This window comes from Phoenix dactylifera, chromosome 12 (assembly GCF_051530095.1).
Source record: "Phoenix dactylifera cultivar Ajwa chromosome 12, Ajwa_hap1_PhDact_Kaust_v1.1, whole genome shotgun sequence".
Lineage (NCBI taxonomy): Eukaryota > Viridiplantae > Streptophyta > Magnoliopsida > Arecales > Arecaceae > Phoenix > Phoenix dactylifera.
Genome location: NC_143201.1, coordinates 19,127,786 through 19,151,001, shown reverse-complemented (window position 1 = coordinate 19,151,001; position 23,216 = coordinate 19,127,786). Strand labels below are relative to the sequence as shown.

The following is a 23,216-nucleotide window of genomic DNA, read 5'->3' as shown; positions in this document are numbered from 1 at the left end:
TTAAATTGCTAGAAGCCTAGAGCACTTGCTAAATATTGCTAGAAGAGAGAAATAATAGTAGTAGAGAAGGAGAGAAGAGTTGGTTTGGTGTGGTGAGAATGAGGGAGAAAAGGAGTATTTATAGGACTCCAATTTTTCCCCCAAAATACCCCTCAAATTAGCCGTTTTATTGGTTGTTGGGAGGAGCAAAATGGGTAAAAAGCTACAAATAGCCATTATGGGCCAAAAAAATAGCCGTTATGGGCCACCCATAATGGCTATTTTTTTTTGGACAGACAGGCCGTGCCAGGCACCGCCCATCTCGTGCCTGGCACAGCCCGTGCCGGGCCCGACATGGCCCGCCACCCCACGGGCCTAGGGCCGAGCCGGGCTTAGCCTTTAGGTTAAGCGGGCCGTGCCAGGCATGGCCCGTTTAGTAACAGGCCGGGCTAGGCACGACCCGTTTGGTCTGTGGCCCGGTGGGTTTAGGCCGGGCCGGCCCCGGCACGGCCCGATGCCCATCTCTACCGGTCCGAACAGAGCAGTATGGGGCATATCGTGTCGTACTAGTTCGATACCAGTATTCGGTATGGATGGTGTACCAATATTCGGCATACCAAAAAAATTTTATACCGTACCATATCGATATTGTGCTAGTGTGGCACTGGTACAGAATCCGGTACCGAGACGACGAACTTTATTCTTGCATCCATCCGGCATTTGCAAAAGTTTTAAACAGCTATAATTCTTTTTTTTTTTCAAAAAAAAACTGCCATAGAATCTTTTTTTTAATTAAATTAAAAAATAATTTTATTTCTTAAACATGGGAAGAGATGATTTGATCAAATTATCGTGGATTTCTTCAATAGATGAATGCATGCTATCCTTATTTTTCATTAAAAAATTATACATTTTATCCTTATTATATTTATAGTAGCACTGTGCATATGTAATACATACGGCTTGATGCATCAAGAAATAGATACGATAAATGGCTGGCAAGAGATGATGGTCCAAATATGAAGATGGTGAGTTAGAGTAGGAAAGGACAGAAATAAAGACATCCTAGGCTCTATCTTAATATTCTAAAGGAATATAAATTAAAGTCGAACTCGAAGATACAGTAACCTCTTGAGCCTGCATTATAGGATAGAGATGATGTTCCTACGACTACCAGTTCATTTTCACCAGTGTGGCCTTATATCATTTTTGCCAGCAGACTTTATATCCTCATATATTCTTTCTCAAGACTCTACCAATAAGTTCATATGCCCCTATGTTTGCTGAAGAAATTTTTTTACTTCTACTGTATTTACCTGTAAATATATTTTTTTTAATTCTTTTTTCCCTTAGATTTTTTGAAATAAAAACTATACTAAACGGGTGCTTAGTGTATATTAATTTAAAGCCTAAGAATGGAGATCTACAAAAATGTCTAATGGAAAAAATACTAAATACATCTAACAAAAAACTATAGTATAAAACACTGTTCACTCGAACAGGATTGCCAATTCTTACTGTACTTCGGTGTACCTCACTATTGCTGATGATCCATATTTTCGATCAATTGGTTTCTACTTTACATGACTAAAATTAAATTCATGGCCCTATCTCACAATCATGATGATATATATAAATACAATCACTCAGTTTAAATATTACAAAGAGCACTTTGCTTGCTTGGAGCTTCAATTTAGAACGCTTCACAACAGTATTCTTCATCCAACCACCCAACTGCAGCAGATCTCCTTGGCATCAATGATGTCGATCATGAGGGCGTGCACCCTACTCCAGAGCGAGTGGCGGGGAAGACAAGAAACAGACCACTGCACACCACACCCACCATCAACGGGAAGCTCTCCATCACCTCATCCATCTCCTTTGCTCTCCCTGGGAACAGGCAGTTGGTGACCCGGTGATCGGACAACGCGATCGCCGAGAAAACCATCACCGCCATGGCTGCATGCACTAGGTCGACGAACCCCATACGATACCGGTCATCCTTTGGGACCTCAACTCCGAGGCCGGGCTTGAAGACTGCAAGGCCCCTTGGAGTCACAAATCCATAGTAGACCTTGCCATCAGGGCCATGGAAGCTGTCGGTGAAGTGGAAGAAGAAGCAAGAGATGGTGCAGAGGCCGAGGAGGACGTGCATCATTGTCGTGCTCGCCGGGGAGCATGACCCATCACCGGAGACAGGTGGGAGGAGCATCTCGAAGGTGAGGAGGGTGCCCGTTGGGAGGAAGCGAGCGAGCATGGAGGTCTTTGAGAGTGTCTTTTGCAAGCTTTTTGCCACCACTTTCCGCTTCCGACTGGTGGTGGCCGGTGTCGGCCGAGGAGAGGAAGGAAACAAAGATGGCTGATCTACAACGGTCTCAACTGGTTGGTCCATTTCTCCGCAGGATTCCAAGCACCCAAGGAGGAAGGAAAGGCGGGGGTAGAGGCGAGAGCGTATTCCCAGTTGTGGTTGGGGGAGAGATTGCATTGCCTGCTTCAGAATTTGAATAGCGGCGGCAACGGCTAGTTAACTGTTCCCTCCGTGACGGACTTTGAATGAGGAAACCGATCACAGATGTACAACTTGGTCCAACCCATTTTGGCTGGGAATTTTGACGCTGTTTTCACGATGCAGGGCAGAATGGCTTTGGCTAATCCAAATAAAAACAAATTAGAATTTTTTTACATGGATAACTTTCTAAAAATTTAAATTTACGTAAATATTCTCTTAAAATTTATATTTATTTCAATATCCCCGTAAAAATACTAGTTTTATACAAATGCCCCTAATATAACGGTCATTCTAATATCGTTAACAAAAACTATATTTATTTTAATTAAAAATAAAGTAAAATTTTGAAATTATTTTTTTTTATCTCCCATCACGATCGTATTATAAATGTTTTTTTTTGTAGTCTACCCATTAAGGACATTTTAGTCATTTTAATTTGAAACTGGTAATTTTGTAACGACATTAGATGGTATTGATATATATGCAAAAATAAGGATTAAAAAAAGAACATAATAGCAAAATAAGTGTTTTACAATGATATATATGCAAATATTAATTTAGAAGAATATTCATACAAAATTTAATATTTAGGAGGGCATTCATGCAAAAAATCTAATAAATTAATATGGTGATTTTGGAGGCGTTGCTCCAATGAAAGCCATAAATATTTTATGGGAATTTCAGAAGGCTCTTGATTTTTTGTAACCACGAGATCAATTATGATTATCCCTGTGTTTGTTTTTGGAAAAATATAACCTCTCACTCTATGATATATAGTGTAATAATTTACAAAACAAAATTGATTTATATAGGACCTAATGCAATGCTGACACTATTGTCTTATCGTCATCACCTTATACTGGAGGCATTTTGACCTAATACTGTTTCTGTGCCGCTGGTTTTAGATTTTGAGAAAACTTGCAAGAGAATACAGTTTACAAAAGAAATTAAGGCAAAGAATTATTCGGGAGATGAGATTGTCAAAGAGGCTTCTATATACTGCAAGCTTTTTAGCCGTCGTTCTGACATGTTTCTCAAAAGCCTACAATATCATCACTGAACAAAAACAAATATATTTAGAATGGGAAATATATCAGCTAACGTGGTAAGAATCCATGATGAGAGATTGGAATCTCGAATGCTGCCATTCTTTCCCCTCGAGCAAATCCATTGCGATCATAAGATGATATCTCAGAGATATCTAGATCCTTGCATGCCTTGACAAGCTCCTCACCAACCCTTTGAGCAGCTTCCTGTGGGCAAATTTCAGCAAATTTCTCAATCATGGTTAGAGATTAGTTAATATGATATAGAGAGGCAATTAACTCAAAAAATTTTGTATATCAAAAAAAAATTTATGAACCACAAAATTTTGGGAGTTAGAAGAGAGAGGATGAAAAATGATTTGAACAATATGCAATGTCGAACCATTAAATGAAGGTATTATTTGATACAAAATTATTCTGCATTGCCAAATAATTCCTACATGAAATTCAAATGAATATAATCATTAGAATAATTAAGAAATACCAACCACTGATTTGATTAGAGAGAATGAATTAATTTCCTCAACTTGCTCAACTCAAATCTTTTAAAAAAGTCTAAAAAAATAGAAATATTTGTGAAAATAGAGTTTAAGTCTCTTCTTCTTTTATCAATCAACTCAAAATTAAGTTAAATATCCTCTACTTATAGAATAAGGTCCGCCTTTGCACAATTCGGATCGGATTCCTTTTTTAGTTGAAAATGATATAACTTTCCTAAAATAGATATGATCAGTAGAAATAATCATGAAAAGCTAAAATTTATAAAAGGTAGATCTCGATTCTACATTGACTTTGTCTTCAACCATTTCACCTAAATTTTCTCAGATTGGGAGATATGCACAATCAAAGTCTTTCTTGAATTTTTTTTTTTTTTTACATTGATTGGCCTATTTAGGGCCCAGATGGCCTAGACTGCTCAGTGCACCATATCTTTAAAGGACAACAATACATCATTGGGATCAAAAAATTATTCGATTTTTTTTAAAAAAAAAGCACCTCAATCGGACGTCGAACAACCAAGTTATAACCTCCGAAAATTTGGCACGCGAATCGGCTTCCTAATATGATGTATTTTACTCCTAGACCCTGTCCAGTCCTCATAGTGGTCAAAGTGATCCACATCGAGTCCGTTGATCTTCCTAGATCAAACACTAATAAAAATACCGAGAAACCAACAAAAAGGTGGGGAGAGGAGCGCACAACAAAATTATGTTTCATTCTTCTAAAACCATGGCTAAACCTGCAAAAATATAAAATACATGTTTTTAAAACACTTTCCTACGTCCTTCAATGATGCAAACATATTACTCATGGGTTTGCATTGAAAAATAATGCTAAAGCTTGTTATTTGAATTGATATTTAAGGATGCATCAACTCTATTTAGCCAAAGTCCTAAATGTTATGTTGAGGCATTCATCAAAAAAAACAAAGTTAAAATTATAAAATCTCTCATTTTGATTCCACAAACTGTATTGAAACTAATATGAACTCAATTTTAAGTTTACATATCATTTAGTCTTAGATGGTTTCATTGGTAAGTATCAACAATAGAGTACTAATTCAAATTATTTTCTGACCAAAAGTGAAATCTGCAAGGCAGATTGTCCCAAAGTATCAGTTATGACTAAGATTAGGATTGTGAATTATAATCTATTTTCATAACATTGATACAATGACTATTACACATCCACCTAGACATGCCATTGTTCGAAATGACACTACTTCACGAAGAAATAAGTACAACATAAGAACTGAGCACCTTTATCTGCTAGAAAAGAGATATAAATACACTTACTATAGTGCTGCTACAAGAGCAAGTTTCATGGATAGATTTCTGTAAGGTGCTTGCATAAAAGAGAGTCTTCTTATTTTGATCATCAACGAGCATAGCATACAGTTGTTTGTTTGAACAAAATACTGAGAGCCTTGGCTTAGTAGGCGAGCCATTGAACTAGGCAAAAGATCAAAATGAAGTAAGTCATAATGCACATTTTTATTCTAGGCAGAAAACAAATGTATTAAGGGAGTAAAGTAAATCAATAAATGTAAAAAACATGACATAGTTAGAACAAAACTAAGTTTTGCGAGCTAGCAAAACCAAGTCAAATTACACAAGATATGGATTTTCGTTGTTAAATTTAAAACTATCAATTTTGCGGAAATGAAAATACTAAGGTATTTGACAATAGCACCTGAGTCTGTAAACTATATAAGAGCATATTCCGTTCCCAATTGTATCGAACTTAAAATGCATTTCACATCATAGGCTCTATTAAGCAGCCAACAGTTCAAAATATTTTGATCTGCATTATATGATAGTCTACCTTATGCATCTTTGCTCAGGTTTATATAGATTCCAGCAAGATTCATCAATAACGGTTTCAATTGGCAACAACAACACTCAAAATAATAGTCTAATTTATCAAGACTGAAAATAAAAAATGTTAAAATTGCACAACAAGCTTGCTTACTATTCTATGATCATCAAAGCATCTATAAGAATACATCAACTGAAATCTTTCATGAGCATAGATACATACAGTGTACAGACCAGCTAAGTAAAGATGCCATAACATTCTCCAGAACCTAAAACTTACCGTTAATTGGCAAACTTGTCCACATGAGATATACAAATTAATAGAAGAGCTTACTGGGAGAACATAGAGAGATTGTTTAAGATTGAAAAAAAAAAACTTGGCATCCTAAGAAATCATTTGTGGAGTTTGCTTTACTTTTGATGAGCGAGACATGGAGAGAGTTCCATTAGCTACATGATAGAGGGAGTTAATCAGGTTACAGACTTCTTTGCCTGCAGGAAAGAGCTTGCTTAGTTGCTTGTTATGGTTCTTCCAAACCTCTACATTTGGTATTGCTTGTATTCTTATCTTCTTATATCTAAATAAACTGCCAGTATAAATTAAAGTTGACCTGCACCCACTTAAGTATCAACTTTCATTTGATGTAGAAATGATGAGCGAAATATCAACTAACTCTTCTCATGCTGTTAAAAAGATACGTGGATTTGAACCAATTGTATCCAGGACTTGTCATTTTGTTGTAATTATTATATTACCTTATAAATTTCTTTCTTTCTTTTTTCTTTTTACTCGCATTTGAAATCCATATCAGAAATCCTCGAAACCTAATCATTCAACAGCATCCTTCAACTGACTGAGCCAAAATGCTACCGATACCAGCACAGGAGCCATACCTTTCTTCGCATCCTCCGGTTTCTGACCTTCGCATTCTCTGTTCGAGTGATGTTCCTCGCTTCAATTCTAAGAAACGAATGAGAGGGCCCTACAGAAGCAAAGGGAATGACCATCTTGTAGAATTTCTTATACAGAACAAAAAACCAACATGTTAGAAGGACTAAAGCTTACGTGGTCTGCGGGGGAATGCAAGCGACGGACTGCTGTAGAATGGATTCGTACACCTCTCGGAGACGATTGAGCTGAGCCTGAGCGCCTGGCCAAGTGGAACGGGAAGCAGAGCCATGAAACCACACAACTTCAGCGAGCACTTGCTCCCTGAGGAATTTTACCAAACACCCAGCCTGCAACACCTACAGCAAGCTAATTACCGACCATGCACGGGATCAACATACAAGCTAGAGATTCAATGTTATGGGAGACCCTTGGGCTGTGCAGGATGTTGCGTAAAATCCCAAAGAATGACTCATCGACGACCCTGGCATGGAAATAGAAAGCTAGTTGTTTTGGAACCAGGAGTGGCGGCAGTATACGTGCACTCTTTTTTATCACCACAACAGAGACGAGTTACGGCTTAATGGCTCATCCGCGAAAGGGAGGTTTTTTTTTTTGGCGGCCGGCGGCTGGTGTTGGGTTGCTGTGGGCCGGCCCGCCCAATTATGTAACCAACCCTAAGTTGGGGTGGGCTGGGTTTGGGCTCCCGTTTTGTAACATCCCTTCTGCTCTCTTCTCTACCTTTCCCATTGCTTTTCTTTTTTTTGGGCTGTGGCTCCTGGAGACATTTGCCCATCTCTCTCTCTCTCTCTCTCTCTCTCTCTCTCTCTCTCTCTCTCTCTCTCCCTCCCTCCCTCTCCCTCTCCCTCTCCCTCCCCCTCTCTCTCTCCCCCCCCTCTTTGTTATCTCAGTTACATAATTTGTATTCAATTGGCCAGATATTTTTCTTCTTTTATTTACCCGCTCCATCTGTAATGGAAGCAAAAGGGTAGGCACATTTGTGCTTTATATATTATTCTTTGTGTGAATGAAACTACATCGTCTACTTCTTATGAGAAGAGCATGGATCTCCTGCAGTACACGATTTGCACTGCAGAGAGTGGTATATAGCCTTAGATGGCCACTATATCAAACAGAAGGGCCCTGAGTGCTATACATCTTCTTTTTTTTTAATCCTATATCCATCTTTATTTTTTTAATGTTTAAGCCTAAATACTAACCAAATAGTTTTGGCATGGCGCACTATCAGGAGGTAATTATGTTATTGAAGTGCATGGACTAAAGAGAGGTTTACTTTTAAGTTCGATTTTTATTCTGAATAAATAAAACAACACAAAAAACATCTATTAATAATGAAAATATATTTTCAGCATGTATAGATAATGCAAAATATTTAATAAAGTTTTTAGAAGCATAATTACCCATGCTTAATTTAATAACACAGGTTTGTCACACTAGAAATTGATAATGACCTAGTTTTCTAGTTGGCCATTATCATGAAATAATGATGTTCTTAAACCTTGGCTATCCATCTCTCTCTATTCTTTATTTCTTCTCTTTTTCTTCTTCTCTCTTTTCCTACTCTCCCTCTCTTATGTGTGTGTGCTGCGGCTTTACTTTCCACCATAACTGTTCTTCAGCGTTTTCTAAGTAACACAAACTCTCTCCATATTTGGAGGGAGCCCCAAAAGGGTGGACCCATCCCAAAGGGGGCTGTTTATATGATGTATTATGGAGGGTTCTCTATGGAATTCTTTTATTCACTTTGTTGTGTTAAATATATAATAACGGAACGAGTAATGGCACCGACCTGTATAATAGATTTATATATTATAACATTATGTATATTTGTTTTTTTTTGATGTAAAAGAGGGAAGACACAATAAAATTTGTTAAGCCATTGTTGCATCAAATTATATAGCTGATCATAGGCCGCACCTCAATCCTAAACTCTATTTATTTTTATTGAGGCTTTGGGCCGAGTCCATGTAGAATTTGCTTATGATCATCAAAGGAACTCTTCCAAGGAATGCAAAAGAAACCATTTGTATCTTTTTTATAAAAAAAATTCTATTAAAATTTAAATCCTTATGGCATTTTTTTTTAAAAAAAAGTTTGTACAATTTGAATGATTTTTTGTTTAGAGAACAACAATCGAAAAAAGAATATCATTATTGTTTTACTATTATTTGTTATTTTCTTATATTTTTCAATGTTATAAACTGATTTTATTAAAAGAAAAAAATAATTTCTTCCAGTTACTCAACCGGATTCAGAGAATAATAAAAGATATATATTTTTTTTCAAAAGTATGCCTCTGATTCTCCTCTTTCATTTATCTCAGGACTCAAAGATCATTGTAGGCCCTTGTTTACCGCATGTAATAAATTTTTTAATGATCATCCCACCCTCGTGATACACGCCATTGGCTTTGTTCTGGCACGTGGCACGCCGAACCGGATGAGAAAGTGATGGATCTTGTCGTATAATCCTGTCGAAATCTACCCAAGATGGCTCCAAGGGTCCACAATAGAACTGTCGACTCTCTTGAATTATAATTTTATACCTTTATAGTAAGTATTAGAATCAGTTTAAAATTTTGAAATCATACAATAGATTAAATAACATGCTACAAGCACTATGATTGTTATGATAGTCATCAATAATTTCATTGGGATTAGTCAAAACAGCATCATTATTGAAACCTTGCTCTAGCTGCAGCTTGTTCTCTTTTTCTTTTTCATTAAATAGTTTAAAATTAGCAAAAAGGAGAAAATTTGAAGGTGAGAACTGCAAATTGAACATGAAATAAAATTTTATTCTATCCAGATAGAATTTAGATGTCCTCGGCGGCACACAGGCCTTTCTAATCAATGAGTCTTTTTTGGCACGAGCAAAGCAAGTTTCTAAGTGTCGGTGGAGCTCTCGGCAGTCAGTATCCTGAGGACTCTCACCGCCGAGAGAGGAAGGAAGAAGAGCTTTGCGTTCAAGCTCTGACATAAATAGAAAGAGCTTTGTGGTAGTTTTGGTGACACGTAGAAGCACTTGTCATACTTCACTCCCTTTGACGCATTAAAGTATCTTCCCTAAATTATTGGTGTGGGTGGGCCACATTATTTTGTTCCTACCTACGCCTCTCGTGAATGTAAAATTATATTGTCCTCTTCCTCATCAATTATTTTGGATTATTTTTGAAAATGAAAGAAGAGAATAAGTCAATAAAACTGCGAATTGGATAGCCTCGTATGTGGCTAATCATTCTGGGAGTATTTTAGGGCGCACTCCGTAACGTATTATCTTTTGACTTTTTTGGATGTATTTACATTAGAGATGGATGAGCCATCCATTGCAGCAAAAAAAAAAAACTAATTATTTTTTTTTATTTTTCGATCAAACATTTGAAGCAGCTAGCTAGACTCAACTACTATTTAGAAAGTAAAATAAATATTGATGCATTATGCACTTGTTTATCCTATTTAACTCAGCTCAAAATACTTTATTTTATATATAGTAAAGAGAAGAAGGAATAAGTTAACCCACTTATTCGGGTTAAGTTATTCCACTTCTAAACTTACCCTTCGGAAGGAATAGAGCAAGGAGGAGATTATGTTTAACGGCGAACAGGTCCTTTGTTGACAGCTTGGTGCCGTGCCAATTCAGAGCACCTCATATGGCTTATTCCATCATTCCTCGGCTCATTGGGTGGCGTTTTCTCTTATCATTAATCAATTAATTAAAGTAGCTATTATAGCTGGGATTTCATGTTGCACATGAAGGTTGAAAATGTTTTGGCTGAATAACCTACTCGAAATCTTGCCATGATTGATGGATTGAGTCAATAACATTTGATTTCCTAAAATATGAAACCAAACATACACCATTTTTAAAAGAATGCTGTGTAAATTTAGAGTATCTTTTATTAGCAACAATTTCTAATTGTCCTGCTCTAACCCGGTCTGTCTTCTACATGCTGATAGATCTTAAGAGAGTAGTTGATGGCAATATTTTTGTTACATAATTATTTTATCTCAAATAACTGAGGTTATAGATGTATAAATTGACATGAGAAAGCTGTTGGAGAATCTTTCTGATAAGCTAATTACTCATTTAGAAAATCATGTAAGATTTTTTTTCATATTTTCATTTTCTTAAGAAAAGGACTTTTAATATATTTGTGTATATAAACAACAAATCTCACTACATGGTATACATATACATATATAGATAGATATATTAGTTGGGTGGTCCCAATCCTAGCCAGCACCATATGTACAGCTTTCACACTTGGGTTTATCATAGGTATTTTAATCATTTGGCTTGCTCAAAAGCGCAACCCAATCCTTAAGAAGTGGCCTCCTTTGCTTGGAAAGACAGATCTATCAAGGGCACTGGGTCACAGTGGAGGAGGAGAGGTGGAGGACAAAGCCATGGAAGGTACCAACTCTACTCTATCTCTTGCTCTAAAGTACATTATTTCCACACTAATGCAGTCATGTAAGACTTTTTTCCAAGTAATGGCTGCCTTGCATGGGTAGTCTATTAATTTCTTTGGTGCAATGCAGCCCATCTCTCTCGCCCTCTGGCCTTCTACCTGACACAAGCATGGGACATCTGCTCCTCGCTGTCGGCCGACGTTGTGCTGCATCGTATCGAGTCGATATGGTGGTGGGTGAGAGCGGCGGTGCTGGTCCCGGCCGTGAAGGCCGCAGTCATCTCGTGCCTCGTCATGTCGGTGATGCTCGTTGTCGAGAAGCTGTCCATGGCCGCCGTCAGCCTCTACGTTATGGTCTTCCGCCGGACGCCGGAGAAGGTCTACAGATGGGAGCCCTTATCAGGGGATGTGGAGCTGGGCTCTTCTGCCTACCCCATGGTCCTTGTCCAAATCCCCATGTTTAATGAGAGAGAGGTACCTAATTACTAACCCATATCATCCTCTCTCTCTCTCTCTCTCTCTGCCTCCATAAGTTTCCATAAGTTTGGGTTAGGTTCTCAGTGTGATCAGAGACCTGAGCCATAGGGAGCATGCACCCATTTGGCTTTGCAGGGCTGGACTTGGGCTCCACCCACTCTGTCGCTGCCACAGTCTACTGGTGGATGCAGTGGACTGACGGAATTCATGTGGCAAAGGAGCCTTGGCTTGGATGAAAGGATTTAATGTGGAACAAATGAGGGTGTGTCTAGGGCCAGTTGTCTCTCGTCAGGTCACGTCAAAGGGAAACAAAGACTGGGATGGGAGTCGAAAGGAACTGTTTTGGCTCACTGCCAGTGGTTACGGCTAGATTTAAGCAAATAAAATGTTGGGTGATCGTTGGATCATGCACAGATCTTGCTGTGTGTGACATCGAGCCCGCAAAGGAGGAAAACATTCCCATGAAACTTGTTAGGAGATCCGTTGTCAAGTCTCACGTTACCGTTTCTCACGTTGGGAAATCCTTAACATCTCGCTCTCACCCTTATTATCTCTTAAAGGCCTATAGGATTAATCGCAGAAAACCTACTCTTTGAGAAAGAGTAAGACAATCCCTTGTCAATTTTTTTCTAAGAAGCCAGTGGGGTACGTAAACGGAGATATATCACATGGTTTTGTACTGAGCGAGTGACGGTTGGCTGAGGCCCTCATGGTGGAATACTCTGTGAGAGAATTGACGTTTTGCTTGGGCGCTCTATTAACCATGAATCTAATATGTCAAATATAGTACAAGTCTTGTGTGGGACTCGCAATTCATATCAAGAGTGAACAAAAACAAAAAACAAAAGGACAGAAAGAAAGGAAGCAAGCGTATGTCTCTTGACCAGCATCTGGATCAAGGAAGAGGCTAGGTTCATCTCTTTCTCAAATTTTTGCGATCTTTTCTAGGTTTTTCCTAGTGATTCGTCCATGCAGCATGACAAACAAGCATAACGGAAATGTCAGTTCACATATGATAAATGAGACATATAAATTAATTGCCCAGTTTTTTTATCCAAATCAGACATCATGATTCCTTGAGAAAATGATAAAAATCCATGACAATATTTCATCCAGAAATGAAAGAAGAGATGTCCAAAGTCATGCCAAAGTGAAGTCACGAGGCTGAGTGACAGCCTTTGCAGTACCTCATACTGTTGCATGGGGTCCTTCACCCTCGCACGTCGTCCTTTGGCCCTTGTTTTGAGGGAAGCACTGAATGCTGGGTTTGAGGGCTCATAATGTCACCTATTAAATACATGAGGTTAGGTTTGGACTTATAAGAACGTTTGCTCGGATGGACCATCAGATGCTGCACAAAGAACGGGTTTGGATGGAGAGGAAGGCCACGTCCGTGATACAAGGCAATTTGGTATGACATGCAACCTGCCCATATTTTGTTTGTTATCCAAGCAAAGGGAATGTCTTAAGACTGCCCTGAGTCTTTGTCCCCCAAGTAAAATATGGTAGTGTAATAGGGAGAAGTTATTCTATCATTGGCCAATGGTCAGATATGGTGGATTTGAGATCATTTTCTTACATTTACTTTTGATTGCTATTCAATTTATATTTCTTTATCAAAGAAAGGAGAAGATGGTATATCCAAAAAAATGCTCTTAATTAGTTAAGAAGCAAGGCAAATACAATAATACTTTTACAAAATGGGCAGCAATTATTACATATCAACATGAATGTGCGCTTTATAATATAAAGAATCAAATTTTGGATTATGGTTCGAATCATGAAGGGTCATCCAAATTAAAGAATCAAAATTTTGGACATGATTTATATCATGAAATGATGTCTAACAATAAAAATCATGTATTTTAAATCATGCTTTATGAAATGAACGATTTATATGATATGCTAGTAGTTGTTAACTTAGTTAATTGGCACCCTTCTGTCTATAAGAGAGGTCTCAAATTCAAACATGATCATAAATAGTTACCATATTTCTCAAAAAATGGTATTATGCATTTTTTCCTAATTAAAATGGTATTATGTATTGATCTAATCTAATTATCAAACTTTATCGAGTTTAAATTTGCCCATGTTTTAAGATATATGAATCATGATCCATGAAATTGGTTTAGATGACCTGTCATGCTTTTTTTTTCTTTTTGAGAAACAGCAACCTGCCATATTTTAGCACATTAGCATATTGTAACTATTTCTTTATATATTTACTTGATATATATATGTTAAAGATCTCCAAACTATATAAGTTTTGGTTTTATGCAGTTTTACGAATGTAAAATAAATCACCATGGATTTTTAGTTTGGATTAATCTATCATTAATTTTAAAATTAACTTTTTTATAAAAAAAATAATATTCAGTGTGTAACCTAACTAGTAGATTTATATATAGCCATATTCAAGTATCTTAGACTTATATTTGCTTTGTCATGTAGAGTCAAATTTGAAAGTGGAGATAATATAAACACACGACTCCAAATACTTTGAAATATATCAACCTTCTGTGGCTGCAGAATGCATGAAATGATCAACTCATGTGCCATCTCAGGCTGAATGTTTACTGATCTGGCCCACGGTGGACTCTGTTGCCAATATCAACCACCAAACTTGGATTTCTTGGTACCACATGGTGCATGGTTATATGATATCTTGGGACCACATAATGCATGATTTCCAAGTTGATATTTGCCATGCTTCACTTGAAAACTTTGTTGACCCAAATCCTAATTAGGGCATGAGAATAATCTTGTCACACCCCGAACCCAACACCTGGGTCGGCTATGACACGGCCGCATACTCTTTACGGCAAAACCCAAGAGAATATGTAATACTTAAAAATTTATTACAACCTTAATATCATTGAACAATAATGATTTCAATTCATAATAAATAACAAAACTGGTACAATTACAAAATTTAATCATTCAGCTAGTTTTAGTGATAGTCTATCTATTCATCCTTTAATTCACCTATGATTCTAACCACAGCCAAGTACCAAACATCCTATGACTCTGAAAGAAAAATAAAAGAGGTGGTCTGAGCTTTACAGCCCAGTAAGAATCCCCATATATCCACATCGATATAATAATATAAGTTTGAAAATAGCAAAAAATTATTACGCACATCATAAAATTACAAACCGACTATCAATAATGCTCGAATAAAAGTATACATATATACATCAAATATCAATAGAAATCCAACCACTCAAGAATGAGATATCATAAATATCTCATAAATCTTCAATAGTGCTTTTAAGCAGTTTTTCATTCCATGCTTTTTTTAACCCGATCTGGATCTAAGATTAATTATTTTTTTCATCTTTGGGCCAAATTCTGATTACGTTTTTCGCTCGTAATGGGGCAATCAATAGGTATCACATTTTTCGCCCATGACAGGACAATCGATAATGCCACATTTTCTGCCTGTGATGGGGTAATCGATAATAATAAGTTCAGCCTAGAGTCCTTATTCATTCAATCAAGTTTACGTTCATATACCATTTTTTTTATTTTCAGATTTAGACTAACCACGGTTACGTTTTTCGCTTATGATGGAGCAATCTATATAACATGGTTAGTCCAGAACACCACATCCATTAGTCCGATTATGTAAATATAAGTTATACTCATATATGCATCCATCATACTATCAATCACAAGCATACATGATCAAAATATAATTTAATATTGAAACTATCATAAAAGAATTCTTGCAGCTTACTTATCCTAATCATTAGCATATCATACGTATGTGTATAAAATATCTATAATCATGCAGGTGAGTGTACAAAGATTCTTACCTATATCGCAATTCAATGCAGCTACAATGCTACCAATCCACACCTAATATGTCTAGTCAATTTAATTTTAATTTAATATTAATATAAAACCAACTTATCTCTTATCAATCACTTGCCATACTGATGAATCAATTATTTAATAAATTATCTAATTTTAGAGTTCTAATATTTGAATTACCCATATTCTCAATCCTCCTTTAATTGCAAATTAAAAATAAATAAAGGGTCAGGACCTTATCTTGATTTAGAACTAAAGTGTAGAATCTTGTTGGGCTTCTTTCTATCCGGATGACTACACCTCCATACAAATTAGGACCGACTATGAAAATAAATTTGTATAGAATGAGGTATGAGGTCGGCTGGTTGGCGACAGCTAATTACTTGAATTGATCAGCACAATATAACTCAATCCATCTGATCAGAAAACGTATATCCAATCAAGAAAGAATAATAAATTAGGAATTATCAATTATGGGTTCAATGGTAGCTGACAATGGTCGGAAGGAAGAAAGCACAGGGTCAACTAGGTAACAGTATCAGATGATCTAGGTTGGTCTGCTCTGGCCAATCAAACCAGTCAACTCAAGAAATAAGAATCAGTCCATGGTACAAATAACATAATAGAGATTCATAATGGTAAAGTCCTATGGTGCCCAATCTCTCAAATATGTCAAAACAGTATTTTCTAAATCATTAGATCAAGGAATAAGTATCAAATATGACAAGGGTAACATGCCTGGTTGCTGATGGTCAGGGTCCAAGGAGCGCCGACGAATACCAGAGTGAAGGCTAGCATGATGGATGGTCATAGCAATACTAGTCCAGGACCCTCTATTGGGATAAACCTGGCTCCACAAAGAGAACACTTGGAAGCCTCCTACTGGGTCCATTAAACCATGCAGAGAGAGAGAGGAGAGAGATAGAAGCGAGGGCTCAAATCCTGGTGATTCGCTGGTGCAAATCAAGAAAAAAGTGGCTAGGAGACCAGAGAGAGAGAGTCGAACAACGTTTACCTTAGTCCAACGAGGTGGTTTGATGACTTTTCGGGCGAAAAATCAAGAGAAAAATTTGGAGAAGAAACTCGAGATTGGCGGTGATTTGTGGAGTTATTGTGGACGGTGTTCAACGGAGGAGATGGGGAGCCTTAAATAGATGAAGTCCCTAAGGTCTGGCCTAAGGTCCGACAAAATCGGGGAGGAAGAAGATTCTGGTTAGGAGTCTTCTCTGCTTGCCTTGTGCCACAGGGCACGATTGGCCTTAGGCCTAGCCTCTTCGAGCCGGCCCACAAGCCCAAGGAGGTGGGCTACTACAAATCTTCTTTATTTTTTTCCTTTTTTTATAGACTAGAAAGAGACTGATTTATTTTTTATTTTGTGCCCATCAACTGCTCCTCGAGGGTTGTTTCCAATAGAAATCAAACCCCAAACCCCTTGCCCAAGTGGCAAGGGGTATACCATAGGGCAAATGACCATTGGTTCCTTAGGGTTATTTTATGGGAAGTTATTTCCTTTTTAACTAACAAATTCTGCTCATCAAAAATTTGGTCTCAGTCCAGGTTTCAGATGCAATTTAATATTTAATTCCATTTAATAATCAAGCTAATTGCTGGTAGATTTTTTCAGCAAAAAAACATCTTGTAATGCATTGACATATGTATGCAAGATGCTACATTTCTTTCAAGAACTATCATTTTCATTTTGATCTTCTGGTTCCAGTGCTTGTTTAAACTAACTCTTGATTCTAATTCTTATGCTACTTCTTGATGCTATTTATAAAGTTAATATCTATAATCGGAGAGATTTTTGCACTGCAGGTCTACCAGTTGTCTATAGGAGCTGTATGCTCACTTGATTGGCCATCCGACCGACTTATTATACAAGTCCTCGATGATTCAACAGATGCAGCAATCAAGGTTCGATCTACCTTCCCCTCTTTGGGAAATTATTAGTTTACTATTTTTTACAGCATGTGGAACCTAAAATATTGTATCACTTGAATCACAGGAGTTTTCATGTAAAAATTCTGAATAGGTGCTTGTATTTACAACCCCTCTTAATTTAGCTGGTTGGCATCATTTCCACTTGATAGTATCATTCTTAAAACCTTGGTATTGGCGTTCCCACCATATTTCTCATTATATCTATCTATATATATATATATATATATATATATATATATATCAGAAAATATGCCATGCATCACCACTATAAGTTCAAATATGTGGATGTCTTATTTCTTTTAAATATTTTAGGGGGTATTTATGAAGATTATTTTTTTCCTTTGATATTGGGTAAAAAAGATGGGCTTGAGTTCCATGTTTGGTTATAGTTCAGCAACGTTGAATAGTGATTTTTTAATCAATTTCAGCTTCTTCAGCCAGTCTAGTCTGCAGCCCCATCGATCCTATAATATGTAATCTACTAACCTCTCTTATAATATGACAAAGACAAGGTTTTAATTTCTTAAACTGAAACTCATCAGCTACTCCATGGAATCAATAAATTAATTTTTTGATCACTCCTACTGCCTCCTTGAACCTAAAACTTCCGGGATGCCATTTTACCCCTTCAACTTTTCTCATTTAGCTTATCAAGCACCTCTATATGACGATATTTTTGCAAAATTTAATCAAGCAAGAGCTATCCAAATGTGCATTATTTGGACAATCATACAATGCAACTTTTGCCTCTTAAAAGCATTCTGACTTTTATCTTTAAAACTAAGCCAAACATAGATTATGTCTATGATTGCAAAAGAAAAAAATTGGCATAGACTGTTAATTGCAGCAAAACATTTTTTTCCACCTAAAATATACCAATAGTTTTAGTTATATCATGCATAGGGGGTATTTCTTTCTTGTTTCATAAGCATGATATGATGCCTTTTGAGTCACAGGATTTAGTGCAAAAAGAATGTGAAAGATGGTTGAGGAAGGGAATGAACATACATTATGTGTCAAGGGATAATAGAAATGGGTACAAAGCAGGTGCTCTAAAAGAAGCTATGGAGCTTGACTATGTGAAGAAGTGTGACTATGTTGCAATATTCGATGCAGATCACCAGCCCCCATGTGATTTTCTCATGCGAACAATTCCTTTTTTCATCCACAATCCTAAAATTGCTCTTGTTCAAGCTCGTTGGATGTTCGGTAAGCTTATGTTGTACTCAACTCGATGCATTCTAGCTGGTTCATGTTATAAAATAAGAAAATAACTTTTGCTAATCTCTCCTTCCCACTTAGGGATATGTTTGTGAAAAATTTGTTAGAGTATCATATGTGTTTATGTAATTCCTAACCTAAAAACCATGGAGTAGTTAGAGAAATTTAGTTTAAAGTCCTTAAAGTTTAAAATTTTTGAAAATATAGCCTCACATGTTAAATTTTAGATAGATAAGAAGATGCCAACTAGCTCAGTTGGTCAAGTCATTGGGTGTTGATGCTAGTCATCTGGGTTCAACTCCCTGCTTTGCTTGATCTTGACCAGGTTTTCTCCCATTCTGGTTCTTCAAGGAAAAAAAAAAAGATATTTGTCAGATGAAATTAATATATTTTTATGGCAATTTTTTTGGTACCGTTTCCATAGAAATTCATAAATTCAGTTGTTGGACTTGGTGGCATATTGATTCTTCTATAATTGTTAAAGCATGATCATGTTTATTCAAAAATTATAACATTAGCTTTGAACCATAACAAAGTCCCTAATATTAATTGTATCCCATTCTAGACGTGCCAGTGACTTACCATCCAGCTGAAGCAATCTATGATGTCAGGCCAATATCAGTATTTCTACAATTTTTATCATTGAAATAAAATCTATTTTGAGAAACACTGGAATACATTCTTGAACATGAACCCACATCATTCTCAATTGATCAACTTCATGTGATTATACCAAAATTGATGATGTCTTGTTTATTAATCTCCAGTGAATGCCGACGAATGCATAATGACAAGGATACAAGAGATGTCTCTGAATTACCACTTCAAGGTGGAGCAACAATCAGGCTCATCAACATTTGCATTCTTTGGTTTCAATGGTATGTTCATCCATCTCTAGAATGAATTTTAACATAGAATGAAATTTAGAGAATGGCATTTTGCTCAAAAAAAATTAACAATAGCGTAGGTTCTTCTTACAAAATCCGATTGCCAACGCGAAATTTTATGGCACAAGCAAATGAAAATTTTCACCAAGCACAGAATCTTTTTTGAATAATAAGGAGCAGAAGACGAGCTCCAGTCACAAAATAGATATGATAGCATTTCCATGAGAAAGCAATGATGAAGGTGCATTCTCGATGGTATGATTAGAAGCTACCAAATTGATGGTTTTAGATATAGGCAAGTCATCAATCCATAAATTAATTCCCATGAGGCAAACACATATAAGAAGTGGGTCAAGCAGGTGATATTTAGAAGCAGGTGGTCGAGTTTGTTCTTGCTAATTATTTTATAGTATACAGTGGACACAGACTCCATGATTGCTTGTTACATACTAATTAGTCCTCTCATTTCGTGTATGGGATATGTGTAAACTCATTTCGAAACTCTGTGTGTCGAATCCAAATACACTACATGGGCTATCTTTTTAAGAAAAAACTAGACTAGCTATTTCTTGCACATTAATTTACCTATTACAAGAAGCAAGACAACATTTAGTGTCATTAATATCCTAATAATTTACAAGCCATATAACTCGATCAAAATTCTTCTCTAATCTCATCCACATATAGGGACTGCTGGTGTCTGGAGAATCTTAGCTTTACAAGAAGCTGAAGGTTGGAAGGAACGAACTACTGTGGAGGACATGGACTTGGCAGTCAGAGCTACTCTCCGGGGCTGGAAATTTGTATATATTGGTGACCTTGAGGTATCTATTTGTTTGGCACAATGAAGTACATGATTATAGATATCCTACGATCACGAGGCATGTATATTTGCAATCACAAAATTCCAAGCAGTTTAAAAATGTTTGCACCCACTACCCCCCCTCCCCCACAAAAAAAAAGAAGGAAAAGTTCAGAAAAAGTACTAACTCATAACAGACTAGTTATTTCTTTGGACAGCTTCATATCATACGTCTGTTTGGTAAAGCTTGATCCACATTTAATATATAGATCAGGAAGGATGTAGGATATGAAAGGTGCATGAATGGAAATTGTGAGAAGTGGAAATTCTTGGGTGCAACAGTCTAATAAGGATTTGTAAAGCCAATCCTGCTTAGTTGGGAAAAGCCTTGATAGCTAGGACATGACTTGCTGAAATATATGCTGCTTCTTATGTCTGGCAAAAATCGAGTTCCAATCCGTTTCATGATTTGTTTAGTGTTATATCAATGGCTCCTAAATCTTAACTTGACTTGGGCCCTCCTAACAAGATTGTTGGCTACCAAAAGATGTAAATATACCCTTAGGTACAAACAGTGATGAGGGGTTCATCATGAATGGAAGATAAGCAAACTATGTCTTGAAAAATCCCTTACAGACAGATATAAGTAACTTGAACTTTCATATTCATGGAATACTAATCTCTTTACATAACAAATGGGTGAAAAAAAACTAAGCGTAATGACCGGCAACTCCTAATTAACTTATAATTTAAGTCAAGCTGTATGTCGAATTGTTAATACCCACATGTTCTTTATATGGACCTGCCAGGTTAAAAGTGAACTACCAAGCACTTACAAGGCCTATCGATATCAACAACACCGTTGGGCTTGTGGACCTGCAAATTTATTTAAGAAAATGGCTTGGGACATTATTAAGGCCAAGGTCAGTTTCACCCACTATAAGAAAAGCTAGATGTAATCAACAAGCTTGATGAATGTATGCGTGCAATGATGAATGGTGCATATATTATTTTTACCCATGTCTGTTAGATCTGCATTTCACTTGGTAGAAAGATTAATGAATTTGCTGAAGCCTTCTCTCTTCTTTTTTTTTTTAATTCTTTTGTCGCAGAAAGTGTCCATATGGAGGAAATTTTTTTTGGTCTACAACTTCTTTTTTGCCCGAAGGATTGTATCGTATAACGTTACTTTCTTCTTTTACTGTGTGGTGATTCCACTATCTACTTTTTTCCCTGAAGTCAAGATTCCTACGTGGGGAGTTGTTTATATTCCAACCATCATTACCATCCTCAATGCAGCTGGAACCCCAAGGTTTGAATCTTCTTCAGTGTTTCCCCTCACGATCATCTCACTTGTCAATAATATTTAGCTTTCTTTTTGCTAAACAACAACGTAGTTCTACTTGACCTACCAGTTTAAAAGTTAAAAACAATTAGGCATCAAAAAGGTATTGCACATTGACTTATTGTATTTGATTTTTGTAAGAAATTTATTTTATTTGATATTCCTGCTTGCTTACCTTAAATTGCCTCTTTATCACAGCTCTCTGCATCTAACTTTCATTTGGATCCTTTTCGAGAATGTCATGTCCTTGCACCGATGCAAAGCTGTGTATATTGGTCTATTTGATGCTGGAAGAGTAAATGAATGGGTTGTCACAGAGAAATTAGGAAACATGCTGAAGACGAAACCAGTTGTTAATGCTGCTAGGACCTTTCAGAAGAAATTCTGGGAAAGGTATTCTTCGAACCTTTGTTATTTCTTTCTTTCTCGAATCATCGATGCACATCTATCTCTAACTTCTTTTGACAAAGATCGAATCAAAATAATGCATATATCTCAAGCTTTATTTACAATCCTTTTGCTGTGTTGTAGTGCTACGCTTGCATGTGGTCAGAAGCTGATAAGCATTGCTCATGCATATGAACTAACTTTTCTATTTCTTGGAATTTAAGGATGAAAGATTCACACCGTCTGGCTTCACCAAGCGTAAAACCATGCATACTAAAGCTTGGCAACTTCTCTATCTGTTAACAGGTTCCTTTTCCTGGAGATTGCAATGGGAATATTCCTCTTCGTATGTGCATATTATGACTACGCCTTCAGCAGAAATCAATACTTCATATACATTTTTCCGCTATCCATCTCATTCTTCATAATGGGCTCTGGTTACGTTGGCATCTTTATACCGGGGGCACAGCAGGCGAATGCAGTATGAACATGAAGATATGTTGAGCACCATCTTAATCTCTTCCCCCACGTCAAAATTCTTTTATGGATTCGCATTTCCATTGTGTAAATTTGAACTGAATAAGAGGACCCATCAAAGCTTCATACTGTGGAGAAACAATTAGTTGATGCCATGGTAAACACTAGTAGACTGCTTCCACAATGGCAGCTAAAAGATAGTGCATCCTCAGTAGGCTAATTTCTTAAAGAGAGATCAACAAGAAAATTTTTCATGCAACTGAACTGTTATTCGTTTCGATGCAACACATCTGGATCTTCATCATTATTTCTGAACAGAGAAGTCTTCCATCATTATTTTGTTCATTTGTAAATGTTCTATTTGATTGAGACAATCTTACTTGCCATGCTGATGAATAATAAAATAGTACCCATGGAAGCAGAGCTGAAGGGGGTCCTTCTCATTTTCATGCATTAGTTTGTCTTCTTCCTGTTCTTTTCTTTTCTTCTCCTTTTTTTTTTTTGAGTGAACTAAATTAGTTTTGTTTTAGTCTATTATCCTCTCTGTTCGTTCATTGAAACTCCAATGCTGCCGCCCCATAGAATAAGCTAAAGACTAGTTTGTAAAAGAGAGAAAAAGGAGAAAAATTTACTCTGCATTCGCCCCCCCCCCCCCCCCCCCCCCCTTTTTAAAGATTACTCTGTTCCTTT

General features: G+C 36.8%; 2 protein-coding genes and 1 pseudogene across 6 annotated transcripts; 1 reads left to right on the top strand and 2 right to left on the bottom strand.

The window, feature by feature from the left end:
* Positions 1-1,483: 1,483 nt before the first annotated feature.
* Positions 1,484-2,464, bottom strand: LOC103700896 (protein DMP8 pseudogene; annotated as a pseudogene).
* LOC103700895 (Ribosomal L18p/L5e family protein) lies at positions 1,484-7,344 on the bottom strand. The gene is made up of 5 exons (XM_039120096.3): positions 7,171-7,344; positions 6,919-7,091; positions 6,747-6,835; positions 5,331-5,486; positions 1,484-3,741 (listed from the first exon to the last, which is right to left on the bottom strand). The coding sequence occupies exons 2-5, from the start codon at positions 7,031-7,033 to the stop codon at positions 3,586-3,588; spliced, it is 516 nt and encodes a 171-aa protein (XP_038976024.1). The 5' UTR covers positions 7,034-7,091; positions 7,171-7,344; the 3' UTR covers positions 1,484-3,585.
* Positions 7,345-11,004: 3,660 nt separating this feature from the next.
* Positions 11,005-22,979, top strand: LOC103700383 (glucomannan 4-beta-mannosyltransferase 1-like). Of its 5 annotated transcripts, none has more exons than XM_008782332.6 (10): positions 11,005-11,175; positions 11,304-11,647; positions 17,282-17,380; positions 18,364-18,616; positions 19,396-19,506; positions 20,203-20,339; positions 21,127-21,240; positions 21,430-21,629; positions 21,861-22,055; positions 22,356-22,979. In XM_008782332.6, exons 1-10 carry the CDS (start codon positions 11,169-11,171, stop codon positions 22,534-22,536), a joined length of 1,641 nt encoding a protein of 546 aa, XP_008780554.3. In that variant the 5' UTR covers positions 11,005-11,168; the 3' UTR covers positions 22,537-22,979. The 5 variants fall into 5 exon arrangements, with proteins under 5 accessions (XP_008780554.3, XP_088564925.1, XP_008780566.3 ...); XM_088708799.1 differs by having other exon boundaries at positions 11,007-11,175; positions 22,274-22,979; XM_008782344.5 differs by lacking the exon at positions 21,127-21,240 and having other exon boundaries at positions 11,007-11,175.
* The last annotated feature ends 237 nt before the right edge of the window (positions 22,980-23,216 follow it).

Coding starts and splice junctions, on each gene's coding strand:
- LOC103700895 (XM_039120096.3), bottom strand. CDS start 7,033: ATGGCTCTGCTTCCCGTTCCACTTGGCCAGGCGCTCAGGCTCAGCTCA. Junction 5,487..6,746: donor ACCGGAGGATGCGAAGAAAG/GTATGGCTCCTG, acceptor TCTTTTGCCTAG/TTCAATGGCTCGCCTACTAA. Junction 3,742..5,330: donor GCTCTTGTAGCAGCACTATA/GTAAGTGTATTT, acceptor ATTTGCCCACAG/GAAGCTGCTCAAAGGGTTGG.
- LOC103700383 (XM_008782332.6), top strand. Junction 20,340..21,126: donor TATATATTGGTGACCTTGAG/GTATCTATTTGT, acceptor TGGACCTGCCAG/GTTAAAAGTGAACTACCAAG. Junction 22,056..22,355: donor CAGAAGAAATTCTGGGAAAG/GTATTCTTCGAA, acceptor ATCTGTTAACAG/GTTCCTTTTCCTGGAGATTG.